General features: G+C 34.4%; 1 protein-coding gene across 9 annotated transcripts in view; it reads left to right on the forward strand.

Annotated features, from left to right (window-relative positions):
- Positions 1-24619, forward strand: part of UBE3A (ubiquitin protein ligase E3A) — a 95832-nt gene that overhangs the window by 8405 nt on the left and 62808 nt on the right. For 2 of the 9 annotated variants that reach the window (XM_049108379.1, XM_025438001.3), the window contains exons 2-5: positions 15983-16046; positions 18166-18285; positions 19781-19994; positions 21461-21505. In XM_049108379.1, coding sequence (XP_048964336.1) covers positions 19843-19994; positions 21461-21505 — 197 coding nt within the window. In that variant the 5' untranslated portion in view covers positions 15983-16046; positions 18166-18285; positions 19781-19842. Of the gene's footprint in view, positions 1-6962; positions 7015-15982; positions 16047-17164; positions 17287-18165; positions 18286-19780; positions 19995-21460; positions 21506-24619 lie in introns of those variants that run through there. The other 7 variants (XM_025438004.3, XM_049108377.1, XM_025438005.3 and 4 more) reach the window with 6 other exon arrangements.

Here is a 24619-nt window from a genome sequence, read left to right on the forward strand (position 1 = left end):
CCTTTTTGTTATAAAAAATGCAGTGATTGCGTTTACACATTTTTTTTGGTTGAGATATTGGGCAGACTCATTAAAGTGAAATCCCTGGGAATAGGTTGTGAACAACTTTTACTTTATTAGATATTTTTTAATTCTTAAATGAAATCAATACACCAGTATATACTTTACTACCAATATATGTGTATTTTGTTTTCCAGCATCCTAGCCCATACTTGGGATTGTCCTATTTTAAAATTTTTGCAAATTTGATGGCTGTGAAATGATACCTTTTTTTTTCTACCTCACTTTAATTTGCATTAAATGGTGAAAATTGTGGGTAAATGGATATGAATTTTATTATTTTTGGTATCTTTTAAGTTTTGTAAATTAAAGAATTGTTTTAAAAGAAAGAGCCATTTTCATACAGTATATTTGTTGTAAGGGACCTTGAGGATCATCTCATACAACCTTCTTATTTTTCAGCGCAGCCATGAAAATTATCAGAATAAAATACTGCTTTTTGCCCATTATGGTATTCTCTTTTGGGATATAGAATCTCAAGTTTCAGTGTTGAAATCATGAGTCTTTTCCTTTATGATTTGTATTTTTTGTTAAAATCCTCTTTTATATTGTCTGCTAGGGGTTAAGAGGTTCATGTTATTTGGGATTTTGTGGGCTTTTTTTTTTTTTTTTAAGATATTTTATTTATTCATAGAGACACAGAGAGGCAGAGGCAGAGGCAGAGGCAGAGGGAGAAGCAGGCTCCATGCAGGGAACCTGACGTGGGACTTGATCCCGGGTCTCCAGGATCATGCCCTGGGCTGCAGGCGGCGCTAAACCGCTGTGCCACCGGGGCTGCCCAGGATTTTGTGTTCTTGTGAGTTTTTTTTTTTTTTTTTTTCTTTTTTTCATTTAGGTCCATGTGGGAGGGAGTCAGAAATCAGATTTTTTTTCATATGATAATCTAGTTGTTCCAACATTAAATATTGAATTCTTCCCTCTTTTTTTTTTTTTTTTTTTGTCCCCTGTATCACCTGCCATGTACTTGGGTTTTAGTTACTTTTTTTTTTGCTTTTTAAAAATTTTTTGGTCTTTCTCTTTAAAACACCAGTACTACATTGTTTCATTTCAAATAGGTTTATATTAAGCTTTGAAATCTGAGAATATAGGCCTCTCTTTTATTAATTTTCAGAACTATCCTGGCTCTTAGACTTTCATTCTTTCATAATCACTTAAAACTGGTTTATCAGATTCCTTTGGAGATATTATTTGAAATTGCATTGAATATATATTGAGAATTGATGTGGTTTATCTTGTTATTTATTTGATTCTTCTGTATTTTGCATTTTTCTACATAAGTGCCTTTTACACATATCTCATGTTCTTAGATATTTGATTAATGTTTTTACATTTAAATAGCATCTTTTAATAACATTTGGTTGTTGCTGTATTGATTTTGTATCCATCAATTTGGATGAACTCCATCATTTCTAATAGTTTATAATTCTTTTGGATTATTGTGAACAAATTACAATTCTGTCTTTTCAAGTGATCTTTTAAAAATATAATTCTAACCTTGTTACTTTCTATTTAACATTTTTCTTTGACTTTCCATTGCTTTTAGAGTAAAATTCAAAAAGCATTATTAGTTAACCAAGTCCCACGTGATCTAGATTTTCTACTTCCTCAGCCTTACCTTTCTCCACACTCCCTATTGAACAGAACCATCCAATAGTACTGACCTTTTCAGTGTTTTGAGCTGTCCAACCTGTTTCTTTGCCAAACCCTTTGCACATTTGGGCAACAAATTTCACCCATCCTTTAGGTCTCAGGGAATAGTGCTAAATATTCCAAAGTATTACTCAGGGAAGCCTTCTCTGAAGAATCCTCTTGTACTCACTGGTTTTAGTGCTTCCTTGTATTATGCTGTTATTGAATCCTGCTTTTTCTAAGTACATAATTTCAACTGCAATTATGTAATTTCTTTACTATTGAGTTGATTGTATGAGAAAAGTAAATGGTTCTCTATTTAAATGATTTTTTTACAGTAATCTTTAAACCAAATATGGGGCTCCCACAACCCCAAGATCAAGAGTCGGTGTCCCACCTTACTGAGCCAGCGAATTGTTCCCTCTCTTTTTTTTAATGTGCAATTTCAAGCATTTGTGAGTGTTGGGTGAATGAATGAATGTTCGTGTACTGATTGTTCTAGAAATATTACTCCAGTTGGTAGCTAATCAAAAGAATGAAGCTACTTTGAGGTATTTTACTGCACATTAATAGAAAATTAAATGCCCTCAATTTTTACTATTTATGTCCTTCAAGTATGGCTGGTCTTTAGAACAACAATTTTCTGTTTTTAATAGAAGCAGTCTAGTTCACTTAAAATTATATGTGGTAAGTTTTCTTAAAAGCAGTTTGAAGTTAAATTAGAAGCCAGTGGTCTTTTGTTATCCTTAAGTCAGATTTTATGAGTTTGATACACAGGTGAAATAAAATAAACCTGCAAGTACATGTTCATGATTATTTCAAGGAAAACCCACCTACCTTTAGTTATTTTAGTATCTTGTACTATACATCTTTGTGTGTGTGTGTGCGCGCGCGCGCGTGCGTGTATAACACAGGCTGAAAGCTAGCATAATTCTGAGTTTAATTTTAGGTTAGGCACTATATAAGATTGAACTCAAATGAACTATTAGTGCAAAAAGAACCCAGGGGAAAATTTCACAGTAGCAAGCCCTTGAGACTACGTGGCACATTTGCTTCTATTTTCAGTTCATAGAATAGTTGACTAGAATGAGTGATTTATCATTAAAACTAGGAAATTGAAATAATTCTGGTGACTTAGAATTTCTAAAGGATCTCCATAGATGACACTTGATCTACACTTAGATAAGATATGCTCACTGCTGTAAGTCATGTGATAAAATAAGTGTGTAAAGATAACCTTGTTGGGGGAAAATAACGTTTTATTATTGACCAATCATGAGTCTGCTTTCTATAGTTATTCAGATAGGTAAATAAGCATAATTTAATTAATTTCTAAAATGTTCACAGAACCCAGAGGGAGGGCAGACCAGTTGTTACTTTAGAGAGTTCAGTTCTTTTCCAGTGCACAGTGATTGTGATCCCAGAGTTCTCCTACGTATAACTGATTGTACAACCTAGATTTGCAGCACACTCTCAATTTTAAGTATTAGATTATTCCTATAAATCATAAAACCAAAAATTCCAACATTTTCATATTTCCAGAGAGCCTCCTTTATTTCCTGGTTGGTTGTCCCCCTCCCCCCATATTGGTGTGTAGAATTATTTTCGACTGAGGAAATACAGGTAGATAGCTGTATATTTTTAAGTACAAAAATAAATGAACGTTTCCTCTCCCTTTCTTAGCTAATTCTAAAACATAACAGTTGTTCAACGTAAGTGTGGAAAAACATAAAATTGCCTGGCAAATACCAAACAAGTATATCCATAACTACAGGTACATGCAGCTTTTATCCTTTCTTGAGAAATTAAAACAAACACACACAACACTGTAGTTTTTACAGTTTCTAACTTTATTGAGATATAATTCACATAACCATAAGATTAACCCTTTATTTATCTTTTATACAGATTTTATTTATTCATGAGAGAGAGAGGCAGAGATACAGGCAGAGGGAGAAGCAGGCTCAATGCAGGGAGCCTGACATGGGACTTGATCCCGGGACCCCAGGACCACACCCTGAGGCAAAGGCAAACACTCAACAGCTGAGCCACCCAGGCATCCCAGATTCACCCTTTTAAAGCATACATTTCAGTTTTAGTATATTTGGGTTGTAGTATATTCACTACCACTAATAGAACATTTTCATCATCCCCAAAAGAAACCCTGTACCTGTTAGTAGTCATTCCCTATTCCCTTGTCCTCCAGCCTCTTACAAACACTAATCTGCATGCTTTCTATGAATTTGCCTGTTCTAGATCTTTCATATATAAGAAATCATGAAATACGAGCCCTTTTGTGTATGGTTTCTTTTTACATAGAATTTTTAACTTTTTTTTAATGGCTGAATAGTATTATACTATGAATATATGAACTGTTCAGTCATCAGTTGATAAATATATTTGGATTGTGTCTTTTTTTATATGAATCACATTGCTATAAACACTCATACAAACTTTTGTGTGAACATATATGTTCAGCTATCTTGGGTATATATATATATATCTAGAGAAACTGCTGGGTCATGAGATATCTATGTTTAATATTTTGAAGAGCTACCAAAATCCTCCAAAGTGACTGCATCATTTTACAGTTGCATCAGTAATGTATGAAGGTTCTTTCTGATAGCTCTACTTCCATGCCAAAGATGATTGTCTCTATTTTAGTAATTTTTGTGTGTGAAGGTTTCTCTTTGTGGTTTTGATTTGCATTTGCTTAATGATTAATGATAACATTTCATGTGCTGATTGGCCCTCTTTGGAGAAGATCTACTCAAATCCTTTCCTGTGTTTTAATTTTTTCTTTTTACTGGGCTTTAAGCATTTTTTATATGTTCAGATGCAAGTCCCTTATCAGATAGATGATTTCCAACTATTTCTCCTCATGCTATAGGCTGTCTTTTCACTTTCATGATTGTTTCCTTGAAGCACCCAAGTTTTAATTTTTGATGAAGTCCAACTTACATATTTTTCTTTTGTTGCCTTTGGTGTTAAACCATTGCCTAATCTGAGGTCATAAAGGTTTATGTCTGTTTTCTCTAAGACTTTTGTAGTTTTAGTTCTACATTTAGGTCTGTCACCTGTTCTAAGTGAATTTTTGGATATGGTATGATAAGTTTAGATCTGGAATGCATTTGGGATGTTTTTGGATATGGTATACAAATACCTATCTTACATTTTTTTCCCACTTTGGTAGCCAATTTTTTAGACCACTTGAGGGGTCCTTTGCTCATTGATGTAAAATGCTGCCTTTTTATTTTATTCTCTTTTTTTTAAAGATTATTTTAGAGTAGTGGAGGAGCATAGGGAGAGGGAGAGGAATTGCAAGCAGACCCTGTTGAGCATGTAGCCCAGTTTGGGGCCCAATTCCACGACCCTGAGATCATGACCTAAACTAAAACCAAGAGTTGTATGCTTAACCAACTCAACCACCCAGGAACTCCAAAATGCCACTTATAAACTAAAAAAACGAAGTATAATTTGTATCCTATAATGTATACATTTTTTAAGTATACAGTTTTATGTATTTTGATGCATGTGTATACTGTAACAACTACCACAGTTAAGATACAGAACATTTGAGTTACTCCCCAAAAATGTTACTTTGGTAGTCATTCTTCCCTTTTTAAAAAAAAAAATTTTTTTTTTTCATTCTTCCCTTTTGGCTCTGGGCAACCATTGATCTGCTTGCTAGTTTTCCCTTTTCTAGAATTGCATATAAATAATATGGTAAGTTATGTACTCTTTTTTTGTTTGTTTGGCTTTGTTCCTTCAATACGTATTTGAGATTCCTCCATTTTGTGTTTATCAATTTTTTTTTTTTTTTCAAATATAGTGTGGCTGTGCCACAGTTTACTTATTTATTTGGTGAACATTTAGATTTTTTCCACCACTAGGCTGTTGTGAGAAAAGGTACTCTTTGCATGTGTCTTTGTGTGAACATACTTTGATTTATCCAGGGTAAACAACTTAAACTGGAATTACTAGATCATATAATAAGTTTATGTTTGAATTTATAAGGAATTATTTTCCAAATAGTTAATGCTATTTTGCATTCCCACGAGCACCGTTCTTTCAAATCCTTGCCAGCATTTGATATTCTCAAAAGGCAGACATTCTGATGGTTGTGTAATCCCATTGCAGTTTCTTTTTCTTTAACTGTAAAATACACATAACATAAAATCCACCATTTTAAACCATTTTTAAGTGTACAGTTCAGTGGCATAAAATACATGCATGTTGTTTTGCAGCCATCACTCTTACTTATGCCTGGAACTTTCTCATCATCCCAAATTCAAATAGTAACACTTCCTCACCTCCTTGTCTTTCCCCTCTCTCCAGCCTCTGGTGACCACTGTTCTACTTTCTGTCTCTAAAAATTAGACTGTTCTAGCTACTTACATAAGTGTGATCATATAATATTTGTCCTTTTGCTTCTGGCTTGTTTCACTTACTGTGATATTCTCAAGGCTCACTCATGTTACAGCATGTATAAGAATTTCTGTTTTTCTTTTAAGTTTGATTTATTTTTGAGGGAGGGAGCATGAATGCAGGAGGAGAGGGGAGAGGAAGGTGCAAAGCAGACTCCCAGCCCAAAGCTGGGCTCCATCTATCTCATGGCTCTGAGATCATGACCTGAGCTGAAATCAAGTCAGGTGGTCAAATCACTAAGCCACCCAGGAGCTCCTCCTTCCTTTTAAGGCTGAATATTATTTCCTTGTATGTAAAAATACCACATTTTGTTTAGCCATTCATTCACTGGACACTTGGATTGCTCTTCTTGTATGTTTAGTTCTTGGGTATATACCTAGGAATGATAATGCTTGGTCATATGGTAATTCTGTTTAATTTTTTGGGGAAATCAGCGTATCATTTTCCATGAAAGCCGTACCCATTTTACGTTCCTACCAGCAATCAGAAAAAGATTCCAGTTTCTCCACATCCTTGCTAACACTTGTTATTTTGTTATTTTTTAAAAATAATTTTCATACTAAAGGGCGTGAAGTATCATGGTTCTTACATTTCCATGATGATGAATGATGTTGAGAAGTTGTCATATGTTTATTGGCCATCTGTGTATTACCTTTTGTGAGTACCCAAATACTTTGCTCATTCTTTTCGGGATACGAATGCTTTATTAGATACATGTCTTTCTTCTGTGTCATTACTGATTTTTTTTTTTTGGTCAATTATTTTATTAATTACTAAGAATATTGAAACCTTCAACCATAATTGTGAACTTGCTATCTTTTCTTTCAGGACTGTCCATTTGGTCTCATGTATTTTGAAGCTCCAGCTGTCATGTGCATTCATATTTAGGACTGTTAGGTACCTTTGAATTGATTCTTTATTGTTATGAAATATCTCTGTGGTCCTCTGTTAATGTTTATTGTCCTAAGGTTTACTTCGTCTGGTATCAGTATAACCACTCTTCCTTGTGATGATTCATGTTTACATATTACATCTTTTCCAACTTCTCTGTATAGTGTCTTTCTTTTAGACTGTGTATAGTTGCATCTTTTTGATTTTTACAATTTCTTGCTTTCTGAGTGTTTAGTCCATTTACATTTATTATACTTGACTACATGAATGGGTTTAAGACTACCAAGTTACTATTCATCTCTATTCCATCTACGTTCTTTTTTCTCCTCTTTCCTGTTTTCTTTTGGATTGAGCATTTTTATAGAAGTCTGTTTGATCTTTGCTATTAGCTTATACCTTCTCTGCCCCCAGGGGTTGTACTAGTATTTACAGTATATCCCTTAATTTATATCAGTCTGTTTTCAGAAATATACTTCTTAGAGTATATTGTGAGAATTCTAATAGAGTATAAATTTGTTTACCCTCCTCTGTCATCCTTTTGGTATTGTTGTCTTATATTTTACTTCTATGTAAATTATAAATTCCACAGTCTTACTTGTAATTATTTATTTTTTAAAAAATTTTATTTATTTATTCATGAAAGACCCAGAGAGAGAGGCAGAGACATAGGCAGAGGGAAAAGCAGGCTCTGCAAAGGGAGCCTGATGCGGTACTTGATCCCAGAACCCTAGGATCACACCCTGAGCCAAAGGCAGAAGTTCAACCACTGAGCCACCCAGGCATCCCTGTAATCATTTCTTTTATTTTTTATTTTTTTAAAATTAGTTCTTTTAAATGGCCAGTTGTTTTGTAAAGAAATTTAAAAATTGAAAAAAAACAGGTTATTAAACCAGATTTATCAACATTTTTTGGTATTTATGGTCATCTTTACCATTTTTATTTTCCTTTGTGTAGATTTCTTTATGTAGATGCTGTTTTCTATCTTGTGTTATTTCTCTTCTACTTGAAGAATTTAAAATTTTTTGAAGTGCAAATACATGAGCCAGAAAACTTTCAGGTTTTATTAGCATGAAAATGCCTTAATTTCTTTATTATTTTATTAGGAAAATACTCCAACTCAAGTGTGAAATAATTGTAGAATATAATTCCACAATTAACATTTTTCTTTGTGTTGTATCTGTCCATTATTTGTTTTAATTCTTAGAGGTTTTTCAAAGTAAGTTGCAGTTATTATTATTCCTCATCCTTAACTTCAGCATGTATGTTGTTAACTAAAGCTTAGTAATTTACTATTAGATAACTTTAGTATATTGAATTTAACTGATTTTAGTATATTATTCCAGTTATTTATTTCTGTGTACTAAATCACCCTTAAACATCAGCATTTAGTTTGCTTATGAGTCTGTGCTTTGTGCATACTGGAAGGCACAGCTTTGTCTTGGCTTCAAGTATGTCACAGTGGCTTGATAACTGGTGTAACTTGATAACTGGAGGCTAGAATTATCTGAAGTATGGTTCACAAATCTGGAGATTGATGCTGGCTCTTAGGACTTCAGCTAGAGTTCAGATCTAGAACACTTAAATGTTGCCTTTATGTGTGGTCGCTTAGCTTCCTTACCAGGTGGCTGACTTATTCAATATATGGTGACTGAATTTTAAGAGTATCTTAAAAGAGCAAGGCGGAAGTACATGGCATTTTTATAACCTAGCATTAAGTCACACAGCACCATACTCTTGATTCAAAGATCACAGAGGCCACTCATATTCAAGAAGAAGGGACATAGACCCCACCACCTGATGGGAGAATGCCAGTGTTAAGTTTGTAAGAATAGTATGTGTTATGGATTATATTGTGTGGTGACCATATTTGGAAAATAAAATCTGCCAAATATACATACCATTCCATGAGAGTTTTGACAAATGTGTACACCTTTGCAATCCAACCTATACCCATTTCTAGTCAATTTTTTCCTCCAAATCAACCATTGTTCTGATAACTTTATCTTAGATTAGTTTAGCTTACATTAGAATTTCATATGAATGGTATATTAATTTGTATGAGGTTTCTTTTATTCAGCATAGTATTTTTGAGATTCACCCGTGTTACCATGTGTAAGTTGTTTGTACCTTCATTCTTATACTGTTTTCAGTTCTTAGCTGTTATGAATAAAGCTAAAATGAATAATTCTTTAAAGTTGGTGTGAATATAATATCTTTTCTCTTGGGTAAATGCCTAGGAATGTAATTTTTGGGTTATAGGGTAGTTATAATGCCAGATCTTTTCCCCAAATTCATTTGTTTTGTTTTATACTCCTACTAACAATAAATGAGATTTCCAGTTGCCTAGTGTTGTTAACATTTAGTTGTTTTGATATAGCCATTCTAGTAGTTGTATAGTAGTTTCTCTTCATTATTTTGGAGGGCAGTTTCACTTGATACATAATTCTAGATTGACTTTTTTTTTTTCAGTCTTTGTTTCTTTTTTTTAAAAGAAATATTTATATACATTTTTAAATATTTTATTTATTTATTTATTTTAGAGATGTGTGCATAAGCTGGGGGAGGGCAGTGGAGGAGGAAGAGAGAGGGGGAAAGAATCTCAAGCTGACTTCGCAGTGAGCCTGGAGCCCAGTGCAGGGCTTGATCCTGTGTCCCCAAGATCACGACCTGAGCCAGAAACCAAGTCAGACACTTAACCAACTTAGCAACCTAGGTGCTCCATGTTAGCCTTTGTTTCTGATGAGAAGTCTGTGGTTATGCTTACCTTCTTTCCCTGTATTTGAAGTCTTTTCTTCCCCTCCCTCCCCCTTTTAAGATTTTCTCTTTATCACTGATTTCATTTGTGATTATCCTGCTTAGGATTTGCTCAGTTTTTCTTTTTGCATGTGTTTTTTTGATCTGTACATTTATAGTTTTATCAAATTTGAAGTGTCAGTCATTGTTTCTTTTTTAAATTACCTCCCCTCCTCTTACACAGTCTCTTTTTCTTGGGACTCCAGTTACATGTGTGTTAGACCAATTGATCTTGTCTCAGGTCATTAACATTTTTAGTCTTTGTGTCTCCCTGCTTCAATTTGCTTTGTTTTCGGTTTCATTGTTTTTTTCTTCCTACAGTGTCAAATACTTTCAGATATCTTAGTTTGTATTTCTAAAACTTCTATTTGGTTTTTATGTTTTCTGTTTCTTACTCATTCAGCCTTCAATTTTTGAGCATATTTATAATAGTATTTGAAAACCTTTATCTACTGGTTCCATCAGTTCTTTCATTTCAGGGTCCATTGATTATCGGTTTTTCTTTTGGTTCTAGGTCATATTTCTGTTTTCATAGTTACTTATTGGATGCTGCGCATTGTAGTTTTTTCCCCCTTTTTTTTTGAAGATTTTATGTATTTTTTCATGAGAGACAGAGAGGCAGAGGGAGAAGCAGGCTACATGCAGGGAGCCTGATGTGGGACTTGATCCCGGGACTCCAGGATCATGCCCTGAACTGAAGACAGACGCCCAACTGCTGAGCCACCCATGCATCCCAAGGATGCTGCACATTGTAATAGTCTGTTGTTGAGTGACTGGTTTTGTTGCCTTTTTAGAGTATTAAATTTTGTTTTGGCAGCCAGCTAAGTAACTTGCTGGCCACTTTGATCAAGGCTGTATTAGGGTGTGTATACAGAAGGCTATATTTAAGGCTAGTAGCTACTATAAAGGCATGGCCCTTTTTAGTTCTTTACAAAATGTCCCCAGTGTTAGTATGTTCTGTTCACTCTGGTTGGTGGGGGGGTGGAGTTTAGGGATTTCCCAGTCCTGTATGAGCTGGGAATATTTCAACTCACTACTCTTCTTTGTCTAGCTTCAGGGAATCTTTTGCCTTACAGTTCAGGTGCAGAATCAAAGGACTGCCAAGTGGCAGATTTCTGGAACGTTTTTTCTGTGTAGCTGCTCTCTTCTCACTTGGTTTTGCAAATTCTATCCTTCAGCCTCTGGAATGCTTGAGTTCTTGGTTTTCACTTTAGTGATACTGTTGTCCTCTGATTAGGTTTTCCCTACATTGGCTACATATTGAAAAGAGCCTCTAGGCAGAAATCTGAGCACGGGATGAGGGGGCTCATTTTATTTCTGTTGGTTCTCTCTTGGATCACAGTTCTGCACTGCCTGTTATCCAGCGCAGGGTCTGAAAACAGGAGTTTCATATAGGTTATCCAGTTGTTGTTTTCGTGTTTTGTTTTGACAAGAAGCAATTATTAACATACTTTTGGATATTTCTCTAGGCCTACCTTCTGTTCCACTTACCTATTTATCTAATGCTTGTACTTTACTGGGTTTTTAAAATAAATATTTAATTGAAATATAATATACATAGAGAAGAGTGCACATAAAATGTACATATAGCTTGTGAACTTTCACACACTAAACACATGTTTAGCCAGCATCCAGATCAAGAAATAACAGCAGCAGCAACTCTGAAGCCTCTTACACTGTTTATTCCCTCTCTTCCTCTGGGAGTAACTGCTATCCTATTATTAATTCTAATAGCATAAATTAGATTTGCCTGTTTTTATGCAGTATATCATTAGAATCCACATTTAGTTGTGTCTAGCTTCTCTCACTTAACATATTTGTGACATTCATCCACATTGTTGGTTGTAGTCATTGGTAGTTTATGGTAGTTGCTGTATAGTATTCCACTTTAGGAATATACCAGAATATACCAGAATTCATTCATTTACTGTTGGTGGGCATATAATTTGGTTACTCTTGGTCTGAGACTACTTAAAATATTGCTATTCTAAACATTCCACTAAATATGTACTCATTTCTGTTTGATGCATACTTAGGAATGGAATTTTTAAGTCCCCGAGTATGCATGCACTTAATTTTAGTAAATATTGTCAGTCTTTTGAGAGTTGTACTGATTGTAATTACACTATTTAATATTCTGTGGTTTAATCTCTGGTAGAATGATTTTCTTGATTTTCCTGGTATGCTAGGTCTTCAGAATTTTATTAAATTGGCATTGGATTAAACTTGTGTTAATTGGGAAAAAAATAATACCCTTGTTTGTTTCTACATGAATTCCATTTGGAACTAGCCCAAAATTCTTCAGCAGGCCATGGATCTTAATTTTTTTTTTTTTTTTTTTAAGTTGAGGGGAGATACGTTGTCAGGAGAACATACTCTCCATTACTATAAGAATAAAAATTTAGATAAAGATGAGCCCTATCATGAACCAGTGTACAGCTGGAAGGACTGATGTATGTACACAGATAGCTATAAGGTAGAAAATTATACTTATAGGATAGAAATTATTGTGTGTATAGTAAGACCCAAAAGACAATGGTTATTTACAGAAGAGTTTAGGGAACCCTGTGAGATACAACCTTTAGAGTGAATAGAGTTTTTAATAAGGTATGATAGATTGTTGGGGGCTGGAGTTTATTTAGTTAGCAAAGGATAGGGAAATACGGAGTGAAGTGACCTGAAAAACAAAAGCATTGAAGTCAGAACTACCAATGGCCAGTATGTAATAACCAGTAATCCAATGATAGTACTAGATCATCAAGTAACCTGGTAATAATATTATGTAGTGGGCAGTAAGACTTATATGAATGGGTCGGGGTCAGTGGCAAGGATTTCATATGATATGTGGAGTTTGAAATTTATCTTCTAGGTATTGGGGAAGCATAGAATATTTTGAGCCTTACAGTGATATGGCCTAAGTCTGGAAGATAATTCCAGTAGAGGGAGTAAAGGATAAAGGCAAATAGGAAACCAGATGAAGTAATGAGGGTCTGTACTGTTTTGGTGTGCATGGAGAAAAAAAAGGAAGAGTGATTTCAAAGATAAAATTTATAGGGTTTGATTTTAAATTAGAAGGGTGGTACAAGGGAAGGAGTATGGCCAAGACAACTTGGGTTTGAATCATAACCTTATATTTACTAGTTAAATGACCTAAAGCAAATCACCAAAGAGAAAACTCCTCTTTTGTAAGATGTTTATTCTGTGAGCATCTTCAAGCATTAGAAATGTAACAATGAATGGTCTAGTCTGGACTGACAAGTTTGGGCCAAATTGTTTATAGTTTGGTCTGAAATGTTTGGGAGATTTGGCTTTATTTTGAAAGTGTTGAAATATAGGGGATTTCTGAGGTAGAATTGGTAGCATTGGGTGAGCAATTTACTATACTGGGAAAGGGGCCTTCTCTTTAGAGTATGACTCAGTTTTCAAATTTGGGTGACTGGACTGGCAGAGCCATTATCATCTCACTGGGTTTTTCTTAATATGTGTGATAAATGTCTTACAGCTTAGTTTATATGTCACCTCATGAAGAATACCTTTCCTGTCCTCCCAAATTAAGTGAGAACTCTGTATACGCTTATCATATCCTATGTTTCTCCCTCAGAACAGCATTATCCATTGCAGTTGCATAATTTATTGTGGTTTTTATTAATAGTGCCCAGTTTGCCCATTACATGAGGATAAGAGATTATGTCTAGTTTCTTTCACTGTTTTTATCCACTTTATAGGCACTCAAAATCTCTTAACATTTTTTAAAATTGAGATATGATTGATGTATAACATTGTATTAGTTTCCACTAGTGGACATTTTTTTGAATGAATGATTAAGAATTTGAAGGTTAAATTATCAACTGATGGTTAGGCTAAATAAAAATAAAGGCTAAATAAAAATGAGAGGGAAAAAGTAAAGATTGGCAACAGTTTTAGTTTGTAACTAGAAAAACAGCAAGATCAGGCGCATTTAGGGTGGAATGAGTTTTTTGGGAAATAACTGAGTTTGATTTTAATGCTAATAATATATCCGAATATCTGTGTACGATTGGTAACTGAGACTAGCAGTCTTAGAACTCAAGAGATAAAGGCATAAAGATGTAGAGTTAAGGGTACTAAGCATAGGGGAGTTCTAGAAATAGATGACATTGCACAGATAATTAATTTAGGTTAAGAAAAGGGGCTAGTGCAAGAAACTTGGGTGACCAAGAATGAAAGGTAAGAAGATGAACTAGCAGAAGACCTAGTTGCTGTCACAGGTAGAAGAATATGGGGGGGTGGGTACAGCATTATGGAAGTGAGAGGGAGATGAGGAGTGATTAGTGGTGTGAAATGCTACAGAAATAAAGTAGGATTGGGGCCACTGGATTTAGAATACACAGGAATGATGATGACTTCTATAAGAAAAATGTTAGGTGAAAGGTTTTGTATGTTAGCAGCTGAGCTAATGGTTTTCAGGTCTTTCGGAGGGGTTGTGTTGATTCACAACTCAACAGGGGTTAATGAAGTTGAGGGGATTATGTGGGGATTATATATGAAAGCAGTATTTAAACATTTTAGTTTACAGAATGGATGAGAACAGTCTTCGTTGAGTTGTGACATTTATAAATCTACAAAGCTACAAGTAGCTTTACCTATAAATTTAAGACATAACCATGGTGCAAAGGAGAAGAGAAGTGCTGAGGGAACACAACAAAAAAGTAATAGAAAAGGTAGTCCTTGAAATTAAGTTTTGACCTAGGCTTAGAAGGAGGTGAAGGAAATAGGCTGTTGGAGAGAAGTTGAAGTGCATACCAGATGTAGTAATAATAATATAGAGACATATGTATATGTGTGTTGTGCGTATATAGTGTGAGAGTAGGCAGATGGACCATTGTAAGAATAATGAAAATATTAGAGGGGCAGATGAATGTATACCAGTAAAGGCATTTCTTAATTAGATTGGATTTCTTAGATTATTAATTATTAGACTGAGCCATCTGTTGAAGAGGGACACAGATACAAAAATAAAGTCGTTAGGGTGCTAATGGTTTGCAAAAAGACTAACATTTCTGGTTCTTACAGTTTGTCTTACTTATCCTGTATCATTCTAGATTTGGTATATTTCCCTGTAATTTTGTGTTCTTAATCTTCTAAGGCAAGGTTTTTCAAATTGAGATCTGTGTATTGCCTGAAATATATGTTAAAAATACAATTCATGCACCTCTACTTTGTGTACTCAATCAGTCTCTGAAAGTAAAGATCAAGTATCCACTTTTTACAGATTTTCCCAGCTGATTCTATTCCTGAATAGATTGAGACTTGGTCCTCCAAGGTCTTAAAACTTGGGTAATTGAAGAAAGATGTGTTTATATGCTGTGCATTCATTTTCTACCATCAACCTATAGGCCACTGAGTGATTTTCTTAGTCTTTGGGAGTTGGTTTCTTCATATGTGATTAAAGGAGATGGATTAAAAGATTGTAGTTCTTATTCCACTGAGAAATGCTCTGATCATTAACAAATGAGTTAAGAATTTATAGTGATTGTTTGGACACATGCTTCAAGCTCAGAATTTGTTTTTTTAATGATCAAGTTTTGATAGACATGTTAAATATTTGATTTAAAGAAATAATCATTGCTGTGTATTGAGCTCCTTTTAAGTATCAGTAAGCATTGTCCTACATACTTTGAAAACATTTTCTCTGAAATTCACAACAACCTGAGGCCTGAGACTGACTCAAAAGACAAAAGGACTTGTCCAAGGTTGCTAATCTAGGAGGCAGTGGGCAGATGCCTGTATAATGTACCTAACATAGCAGATGCTCAGCATAGAGAATTTAAGTAAAAGCTAAATGGTTATAGGTGTCTGAAGGAATTAGAGGCATATAGTCAAACAGTTGTCATATATTCTCAGCCCTTTTGGAGGGAGGAAAGAATAAAGAAATGGTATGCTGTCAGCTCTGTGGATGAATATGGAAAATATGGCTCTGCCAGCTGAAAGCACCAAGGCAACAGAACCTGTCTAACCACCCTTGCATGTGTCCTGGCAACAGCATTAGGGACACTTGTATGGTTTTGGATATTCATAAATATTACAAAAAATGAATTTCCTTTCAATGGATTTTTTGGGGAATTTTTTTTTTTTTTTTTTTTTTTTTTTTAGTTTATCCAGTTTTTGTGAAAAGAATTGAGTGAGGTGTTTTATATTTTAGGTTAAAAATCTGTAAGAACCTGATTTTAGAATTCACCAGCTCCTCAGAAGTTTGGCGAAATATGGTATGTTGCTGTTTTTATATTTTGGAATTCAAAACTGCATGTATATCTTAATGTCATGGTTAGAATAGTGACAAACATTTTCAGCAAATTTGGGTACCTACCATTTTTAAAGCATTGTGCTAGGTGTTAAGTCACTGTGCTACCAGGTAGACTATGAGGGACATAAGTGGGATCCTGAAAGAAATCAGAAGAGGTTAGTGTGTTATGAGAAGTTAAATCTTATGTATGAGAAGATTGAAGGGGGCAGGTTTGGCTGTTAGATGATATGAGTTAATAGTAGCTTCAATTTGTTGAGCTCTTACTATGTGCCAGGTACTGTTCTGAGCAAATTATGTGTTGGTTTGTTCATCTTCAGGACAGCCCTCTGAAAAAGACACTACTCTCATCTTAGTTTTCCTTATGAATGCAGTGAGGCTCAGAATGGTTAAGGAACTTGGCCAAGAATTGCCATCTAGGAAATAACCAAACAGGAACTTGAATCCAGGTTGGCTCTGGAGCTTGAACTTGTTTGTGCTCTGTTGGAATACTGGACCTCATAAAAGAGGAGCCTAGAACTTGACTCAATAATTTTTAAAATACATGTCGCTCTTTAATGAATTTACCTCAATTGATTAGTCAAGAGATTTTAACTTTATTATTTTTATGGTGACATGTTAGAAAGTTAGACTTCTTTGAATCTTCTAAATCTACATACACATTTAGTCTTATGAGAGAGAACCCAAGAGAGGACATTGTTCATTTCAGGGATGCCAATGCCTCTTCCTTATTTGACCTCAGGAATGTCTTAGGCTCTTATTAGGAGACTGGTAGCTCTGATAGGGAAATTATTTCTTTCAGGGGTAATACTTATTGTAGTCTCCTAAAGTTATTTAGTTATTTATATAGACTAAAGAGACTAAGGCCAATCTTCACCCTTATCTGAATTTGAAGCCAAGTTTTTAGGCTGCTGCAGCACTGAACATTTTGACTCTTCTCTAGGTATTTTCAGATACTTTACTATTTTATATTGGGTTTTGGGTCCATGCCAGTAACCACCTTCTATGATTGTCTCTTGTCACTTTGAAAGTGTTCATTATCAAGGGTATTTTTTTCTCATTTTTCCTCAATTCACTTTTCAGATTTGGCCTGGCTATACAGTTTGATAGGGAAATAATCAAGGGGAAGAACTACTTGCACAAAGAGTTCTCGATCCTGGGTTATTTCAGATCTTTGCCAGAACTATATAGGATTAGGATGCTTGGTAAGTTTGAACCGTGACAATCAAGAAAGTTCAGATAAGGCCAAGTAAAGGGATCAAAAGATACTAGATTGAGGGAGGAGGACATATTTTTATATTTTGCCAATCTCTTTCATGGAATTGAGTATTAGTGGGTTTATGGTTGAGAAAGAATAGAACACATTTTCATGAAGTACCCCAAGAGGTTTGGGCTAATGTTTGATTACCGTACTAAATATAGAATAAGTGGGACTAGACTTGAATGTGTGTGTGTGTGTATATATATATATATATAATTATCTGTTAAGCATTTAGCTACCTGGAAAACCATATGACTGTTAGTCTCATTTAAACAATTGCCAAAGAGTGGGATCTCAGTCCATATTCTAAATATTTGCTCAGTTACATATATATACTTAATGAAACTGTATAGTAAAACTAAAACCAAAAAATTCCAACCCTGGATAGGAAGTCAGTAGATCTGAGTTTTAATCCAAGGTTCAACACTAATTCTAAAATCTTGAGTGAGTCAATTAATCACTCTCAGCCTGCTTAATTTGTTTTTTTGTTTTTCTTAAATTCTTACTCTAGTATCTTTCGTGATCAGGTAGAGCCAAAGTTGTCATGAGACTCAAGCAAGATAACTCTTCACCAAAGTGCTTTTGTAAACTGTAGCACTCCATAAAAGTATAAGAGATTATCACCACATTTTCTCAAGAGATCAGTAAAGGGGAAAAAAAAAATAATGCTGGAAAATAGTCTTTAAAAGCATTTCTATAATAATTACTCTTCTGAAGAATGTTGCATTGACACCTAATTTAAAGCTTTGAAGATTATGTTTTGAACAATGGATTGGGTTTATATATTAAAGTGTTCTAACTAAAGGTTTGTTTAATTTATTAGAGTTATTAAACCTACGCTCAGATCAAGTTAGCAGCTAAACTGGTGTGACAACCTGTTTTTAATCAGTGACTCAAAGCTGTGATCACCCTGATGTCACCGAATGGCCACAGCTTGTAAAAGGTAATTTTGAATGTTATTTTACAGCCTTTAAAAGGCTGTTATTGTAAAGTAAAATACATACTGTACAAAATGAAGAAAATGTATAGTTGGCAGGAATAAGTAGTATACCTAAGTGTTAATGTGCTTCTCCATTTAATATCCTTCCTGAAATATTTTATGCTCCCCCCCCAGATCTATCTGTATAAGTAAACAGGAAAGTATTTCTCAAGAATGTCAAGCTTTTAAGTAAAAAATATCATTCTGAACATTATAAAAGCTATGAAAAAATGCTCAATGTGCATTTAATGTGGTGAGAGTTTTAACTCAAATGCTGCTTTAGAAATTTTTACAGGTTTAATAAAGCTGATGTAATTTTCTCTCGTAGAGAGTTACAGTTGGAGGGTAAAAGGAGTGGCTTGCATGCTGGATAAGCTACACCTGTTATTATTGGAAGTGAGCCTCCATTTGAATGTTCTGGCTCATACTGCAGTATTTAGAGTAGGAAGTATTTTGTGATTACTTTTCTGTAATCCAAATCAAGACCTAAAATAGAGACTCTTCTGAGATTTATTTTTTATTTTTTAATGTTACTTATTGTTTGTTTTAAAGTTCCTTTTCTGGTTTGTTACTGTGACAAACTTTAGGTTAACCTAAATCTGTACTTTTGAGTTTTTTTTCCCCTTTGATTATATCCTGAATTTGGTAAAACTATGAACATGTACTAGACCCTTACTTCCAAAAACTGGACAGTAACGAATAAAGAAACTGTAGTGGGGCCAAAGTAAAGCTTGGAAACTATTGCTAGATGTTAATTTAATAGTTTCGGGAATCTGAATGTTAACTAAGATATGTTTAGGTAAGCTATTCATAATATTACAGAAATATAAGCAGAATGACTAGAAATTTATTCAGCTGTGTATTTTAACATATTACTGTAAGAAAAGTGTTTCTCTTAGTTATTTGTATATTCACTTTTCTCTTAATTAAAAATAATTTCCATTTTGAGTAGAAAACTTGCGCTAATAACCATGTTTAAGAGACCCAGGGATAGACCTCTTTTAGGGTAATATCTCTTTCAATCCTTTCATATTCTATCCTTCTGTTAGACTGAATTGGTTTAAATTACTTGGTTTGACATATAAATGGTTTTTCGAAGCTCACTTGAATATATGTTAATATTAAATGATAATCCACTTATATATTTACAATAATTTGGTGACAGTTTGATGCTAATGTTTACATACTCTTTTGTTTAGGGAACAGAAATTGGAAAACTACCATTTGATGATGTATTTAATTTCAATCCCATTTCTCAAAACTTTGTAGTATATATTGTGCTTTTAAGACTCCAATTTGTTTTCCTTCTTGCTTATGTCTTACCTTTTTGCAGTAGTATTTTAATTTTCCTGTCATTGTGTCCTCATTTTTTTCCCTCTCTCTTTCTCTTTCCCTATTAATTTTGAAAGTTTTGCCGCCTGCGTGTTTGAAAGCTTCTAATCTGCCTTTCTTCCCTTAGTGCCAGCAGGTTTATTTTTTGTTTTGCAAGCCTGCTCTGCCTCCTTTACAGTATGACATCTGATGCTGGAGGGTCGCACTTTCAAAAATGAGTCAGCTGGTACATGGGGTTATCATCAGTTTTTAGCTCTTCTGTCTGAGACATACAAACAAGTTTGGAAGCAATCTTGGGGTACTTACCCACAAGGCTGGTGGAGACCAGGTGTGTCACAAAGGTGATTTGCTTGCTCCCTGGGGGAGAGGGTGGAGTGAAATTTTTGCATTTGTGTCAGTGCCAAGTCACCTGCCACCTCCAGCATGCCCCAGTTTTTAGTTCTAATATAACTATGCAAAATTGAAAATAAATATACTGCAAAGAGGTTCTAAAATATTTGAGCTGCTGGAGTCTTTTTTTTTTTTTTTTCTTCCTTTTTTTTTTTTTTTTTTTTTGCATTCTTGGCCTTGGACTCTGAATGAATGAACTGCAGTGAGGGGTAATTTTCATAGTCTAATAAATCAGATTTTTAACAGCTAAGAAATGTGGAAAACTGTTTTTGTTACTTTTCTTTTTTTTTTTTTTGATGTGGCTCTGATTTTAAGATTCTTCTGTTAAAATTGTTCAAGATTAGTCTCAAGTCAGTGATAGATTTAAAACTCAGGTTATTGTAAATGTCATTTAGCTTTTGATCTCTTAAAAAAATTGAGAATTTGAGTGTTAGCAATCATTATTCTATTGATTTAATATACTGATGCTCTTTATAAAACTGAATAGGGTAATAGGAGTTTCTTTTTTTAACACCATAGTAGAAATAGGCAAAATTGATTCATACCCCAAAATGAAAATAACAGACTTTTTAGTGCCTAAGAGTTTTGAATATTTCTATGCAAGATAGTATATTTAAAAAATAATAGAAAACAACTGAACAACTATTAATAACAAATCAGTTCATAATTATCCATAGTAAAATTTTAATACCCCAGCTTGGTATACTTTTGATATGTAGTGCATCTTGCCCCAGTATATTTTCAGGGAAAGTTAATTTCATTGTTGAACCAAGATAATAATGATTAGAATGATAAATCTCACTTAAAGTATCTCAAAATTCATTAAGGCTATTAGATTTAAATTTGAATTACTTAGAGCATAAGTTGGCAAACTTTTTCTTAATGGTCCAGATAATAAATACTTTAGGCTTTGTGGGGCATAGCTCTATTCTAATAATACAACAAAAATAGGTGACTGACCCAGGCCCTACTTTGTTGTCCCAGGAAATAGTTTGCTGACCCCTGATCTAAATACAGTTTGGGACTGTGAATACCAGTAAATGAATACTTGGAATATTTTGGATAACCAGTATTTGTAGAAAGTTTCATAGTTGTATGTTTTTATTATAAATATTTGACTTTGTGAATAACTGTGATTTATTATACATTATACTGCTTTGTATATTGGTATCTAAATACAGTGTTTACAGTTTCCTTAAAAAAATGCACTGACTTTTTTTTATTAGTCCAGCTTTTATAATAAACGTGTTGAATGGCAATCTGATTTGATAACTTTTCCTTCTGTTAAAATCTTTAGTCACTTTTAAAATTGTTAACAGTTAAATCTTGTTTTCAAATTTGTCTTCTAATATAATATGTCTGCCCCTTTTTGGAATATGGAATATTTTGCTTAATTTTCCTCAATTACATTTTACAGATCGCCAGGAGAACCTCAGTCTGACGACATCGAAGCTAGCCGAATGTAAGTGTATCTTGGTTGCAGCTGTGGTGTCTTTTAAGTTACCCTAGATTGCTTTAAAGGTGTTATATTATTTGAAAATAATTTCCAAATGTAAGAGTAATATAATTTAAAAAAACCAATTGCGAGAGAGGAACTTTCTTATATTATTCCTACCAAAAAAATTCCTTTAAACTTTGGTACCATATCATTAGATTTCTACTTTTATTTATTTATTTTATTTATTTATTTATTTATTTATTTTATTTTTTTTATTTTTTTAGATTTCTACTTTTAGATAGGTAGTTGTATACTCCTGGATTCTAATGTCTTTTTGGTTACCTAGCAGTTGTGGGAAAATAGGGGAAAGAATTCAGGTTAATAATCATTTATTAAATATTTACTATATATAAGGCAGCTGGTGATGTGTTGTGGATACAAAGATGCTTCATGGGGTATTCCTGGGTAGCTCAGCAGTTTAGCGCCTGCCTTCGGCTCAGGATGTGATCCTGGGGTCCTGGGACTGAGTCCCACATCAGGCTTCATGCATGGAGCCTGCTTCTCCCTCTGCCTGTGTCTCTGCCTTTCTCCCTCTCTGTGTCTCTCGTGAATGAATAAATAAAATCTTTTTAAAAAAGCCAAAAAACAAACCAAAGTTGCTTCATAATAAGTTCCTAGCCCACAGAATAGTCTAATCAGTGTGAAGGACAGGAAAGCAAATCATCAATCATCATAGTAGAAGGATACTTAGGATGCAACAGGAACATAAAGGAGTATTGAGTTACCTAGGTATATAGTAGGAGCCTAATGCAGGGAAGTCAGGGTGGCCAGGGACGGCCAAATTAAATCTTGAAGTATAATTGGGAGTTAAGTAGCAGAAAGCATTGGCAGGGTTGTTCTAGGCAGAAGTATGGGTAAAGTTATAAATCGGCACAATGAGCTTAGGGAACAGTAGGTAGTTGAGGATTTTTAAATCATAAACTGATTGAAAGACAGGAAATAGAAAGGAGATAAGACTTGATAGGGTTAAAGCCTTGCATGCTATGTGAAGGGCCTAGGCCTGTTTCATAGGTATTTGAGGGTCAAAAAAGAATTTGCTAAGGAAGGTGTAGTAACCTTGTTAGACATAAAATTTTAATAGTATTGGCAGCAGAGAAACCTAATTGAAGAGAAGTGTGTGGTCAAGAGAAGTGTGTGGTGGTAGGGTGATCAGGGCTTCAATAGTTCAGTCCATGAAAGCCTTAAGAAGGACAGTGATAGGAATTCAGGATAACATTCCCTGGATGTAAGAAAAATATTTGGAAAGTGAAATAGTTAAGACTTCAGTGATTGGTTGTAGGAATTTAAGAAGTTTAAGTTAATAGGAAAATGGTAATTACTGAAGCAAGGTTTTTAAGGTAGTAAGGGTTGGAAAGAAGAAATAGGTATAGGGATCGCTTTTGAATAAGAGCGAAGGCCCCTATCTTCCAAAACTACTAGAAGGAGCTAAAGATGGATATGTGATGTTAACTATGTTTGTAGGTGTGAATGGGGAAGTCAAGTCATTCTCAAAGAATTTTCTCAGTAAATTCGTTTAGGTCTGCTGTACCACTGTTTGTCTCCTTTGAGATGATATGACACATTTCTTGAAAAGGAGGTTCAATTGTTGAGTTTGGAAACTGCAAAGTTAAACAGGTTTCTTTACTGAAAATGGTGGAAATATACTCTAAAGTGGTGTTATACATTGTGAATCTCCAAGAAGGGACTGTAAGATGTATTTCTCAAATTTATGTGTCCATGTAACCTTTTTTTTTTAATTTGGCAAAAAAAAATTTTTGTGGTAAAATACACATAATTTATCATCTTTATTATTTTTAACTGTGCAGTTCAATGATGCATGCAACCATTTGCCACCATCATCTCTACAGCTCTCTTCATCTTGCAATACTGAAACTGTATCTTTTAAACAGTAACTCCCAATTCCCCCTTCTCCCCATCTGCCAGCAACCATCATTCTATTTTTTGTGTCTGATTTTCACACTGATTAGACTATTAAATTCTGCCTCATACAAGGGGAATCATGTATATTTGTCTTTTTGTGATGGCTTTATTTCATTTAGTGTAATGTCCTCGAGGTTCATCCACACCGTGACATGTGTCAGAATTTTCTTCCTTTTTAAGGCCAAATAATATTCGTGTGTGTGTGTGTGTATGGCATTTTATTCATCCTTTCACCCATCGATGGACAGTTGGATTACTTTCATGTTTTTGTGATTTTTTTTTTTAAAGATTTTATTTATTTATTCCTGAGAGACACAGATAGAGGCAGAGACAAAGACAGAGGGAGAAGCAGGCTGCCCATAGGGAGCCCGATGTGGGATCCAATCCCTGGATTGGGATCACGCCCCGAATCAAAGGCAGACAGACGCCCAACTGCTGAGCCATCCAGGCGTCCCGTTTTTGCTATAGTTAATCTGTCATGAACATGGGTGTCTAAATTGCTCTGAGACTCTACCTTTATTTCTTTGGGTAGATACCCACAAGTAGAATTGCTGGATCATATGGTAATTCTTTGTTTAATTTTTTGAAGAAACTTCGTACTGTTTTTCATAGGGATTGTACCATTTTACACTCCATCCAAGGGTTATAATTTTTCCACATTCTCATCAGTACTTGTAATTATCTGTTTTTGATAGTTAACCATCCTAATTAAGTGATTTTTAAAAATCGTAACTTTCTGATCATGTAACTTTTTAAGAAAAATGTTTTAATATTGTTTTGTGGGACACAGGGTTTGATTAGGGAATTGAGAAGACTATGAAAACTTTGAAAGTGACTAGGGGGAATGAATGAAGAAATAGACCAAATATTGAGTCTTATGCTACTGAGCAGCTAGTTGAAGTTAGGAAACTTATCATAGTTGGAGTTTAAAGACCCTTTACTAGCCAGAAAAGTGGCATGGTATTTCAAGGTTGGGTGTTAGCAGAGCAGATGGGGCAGTATGCTAATGGCATGTGCATAGGTTGTTAACACTGAAGGAGTTGAATTTATATGTCATTGGTGAATACCATGATTGGATAGGTTGTGGGGCCAGGCACAAGAGTTGGGTTGGTTACAAAAAGCCCGATAGGTCATAGAGATAGTTCAGTGTAAATGAAA

The sequence above is a fragment of the Canis lupus genome, chromosome 3 (assembly GCF_003254725.2).
Source record: "Canis lupus dingo isolate Sandy chromosome 3, ASM325472v2, whole genome shotgun sequence".
In the NCBI taxonomy this organism is placed as follows: domain Eukaryota; kingdom Metazoa; phylum Chordata; class Mammalia; order Carnivora; family Canidae; genus Canis; species Canis lupus.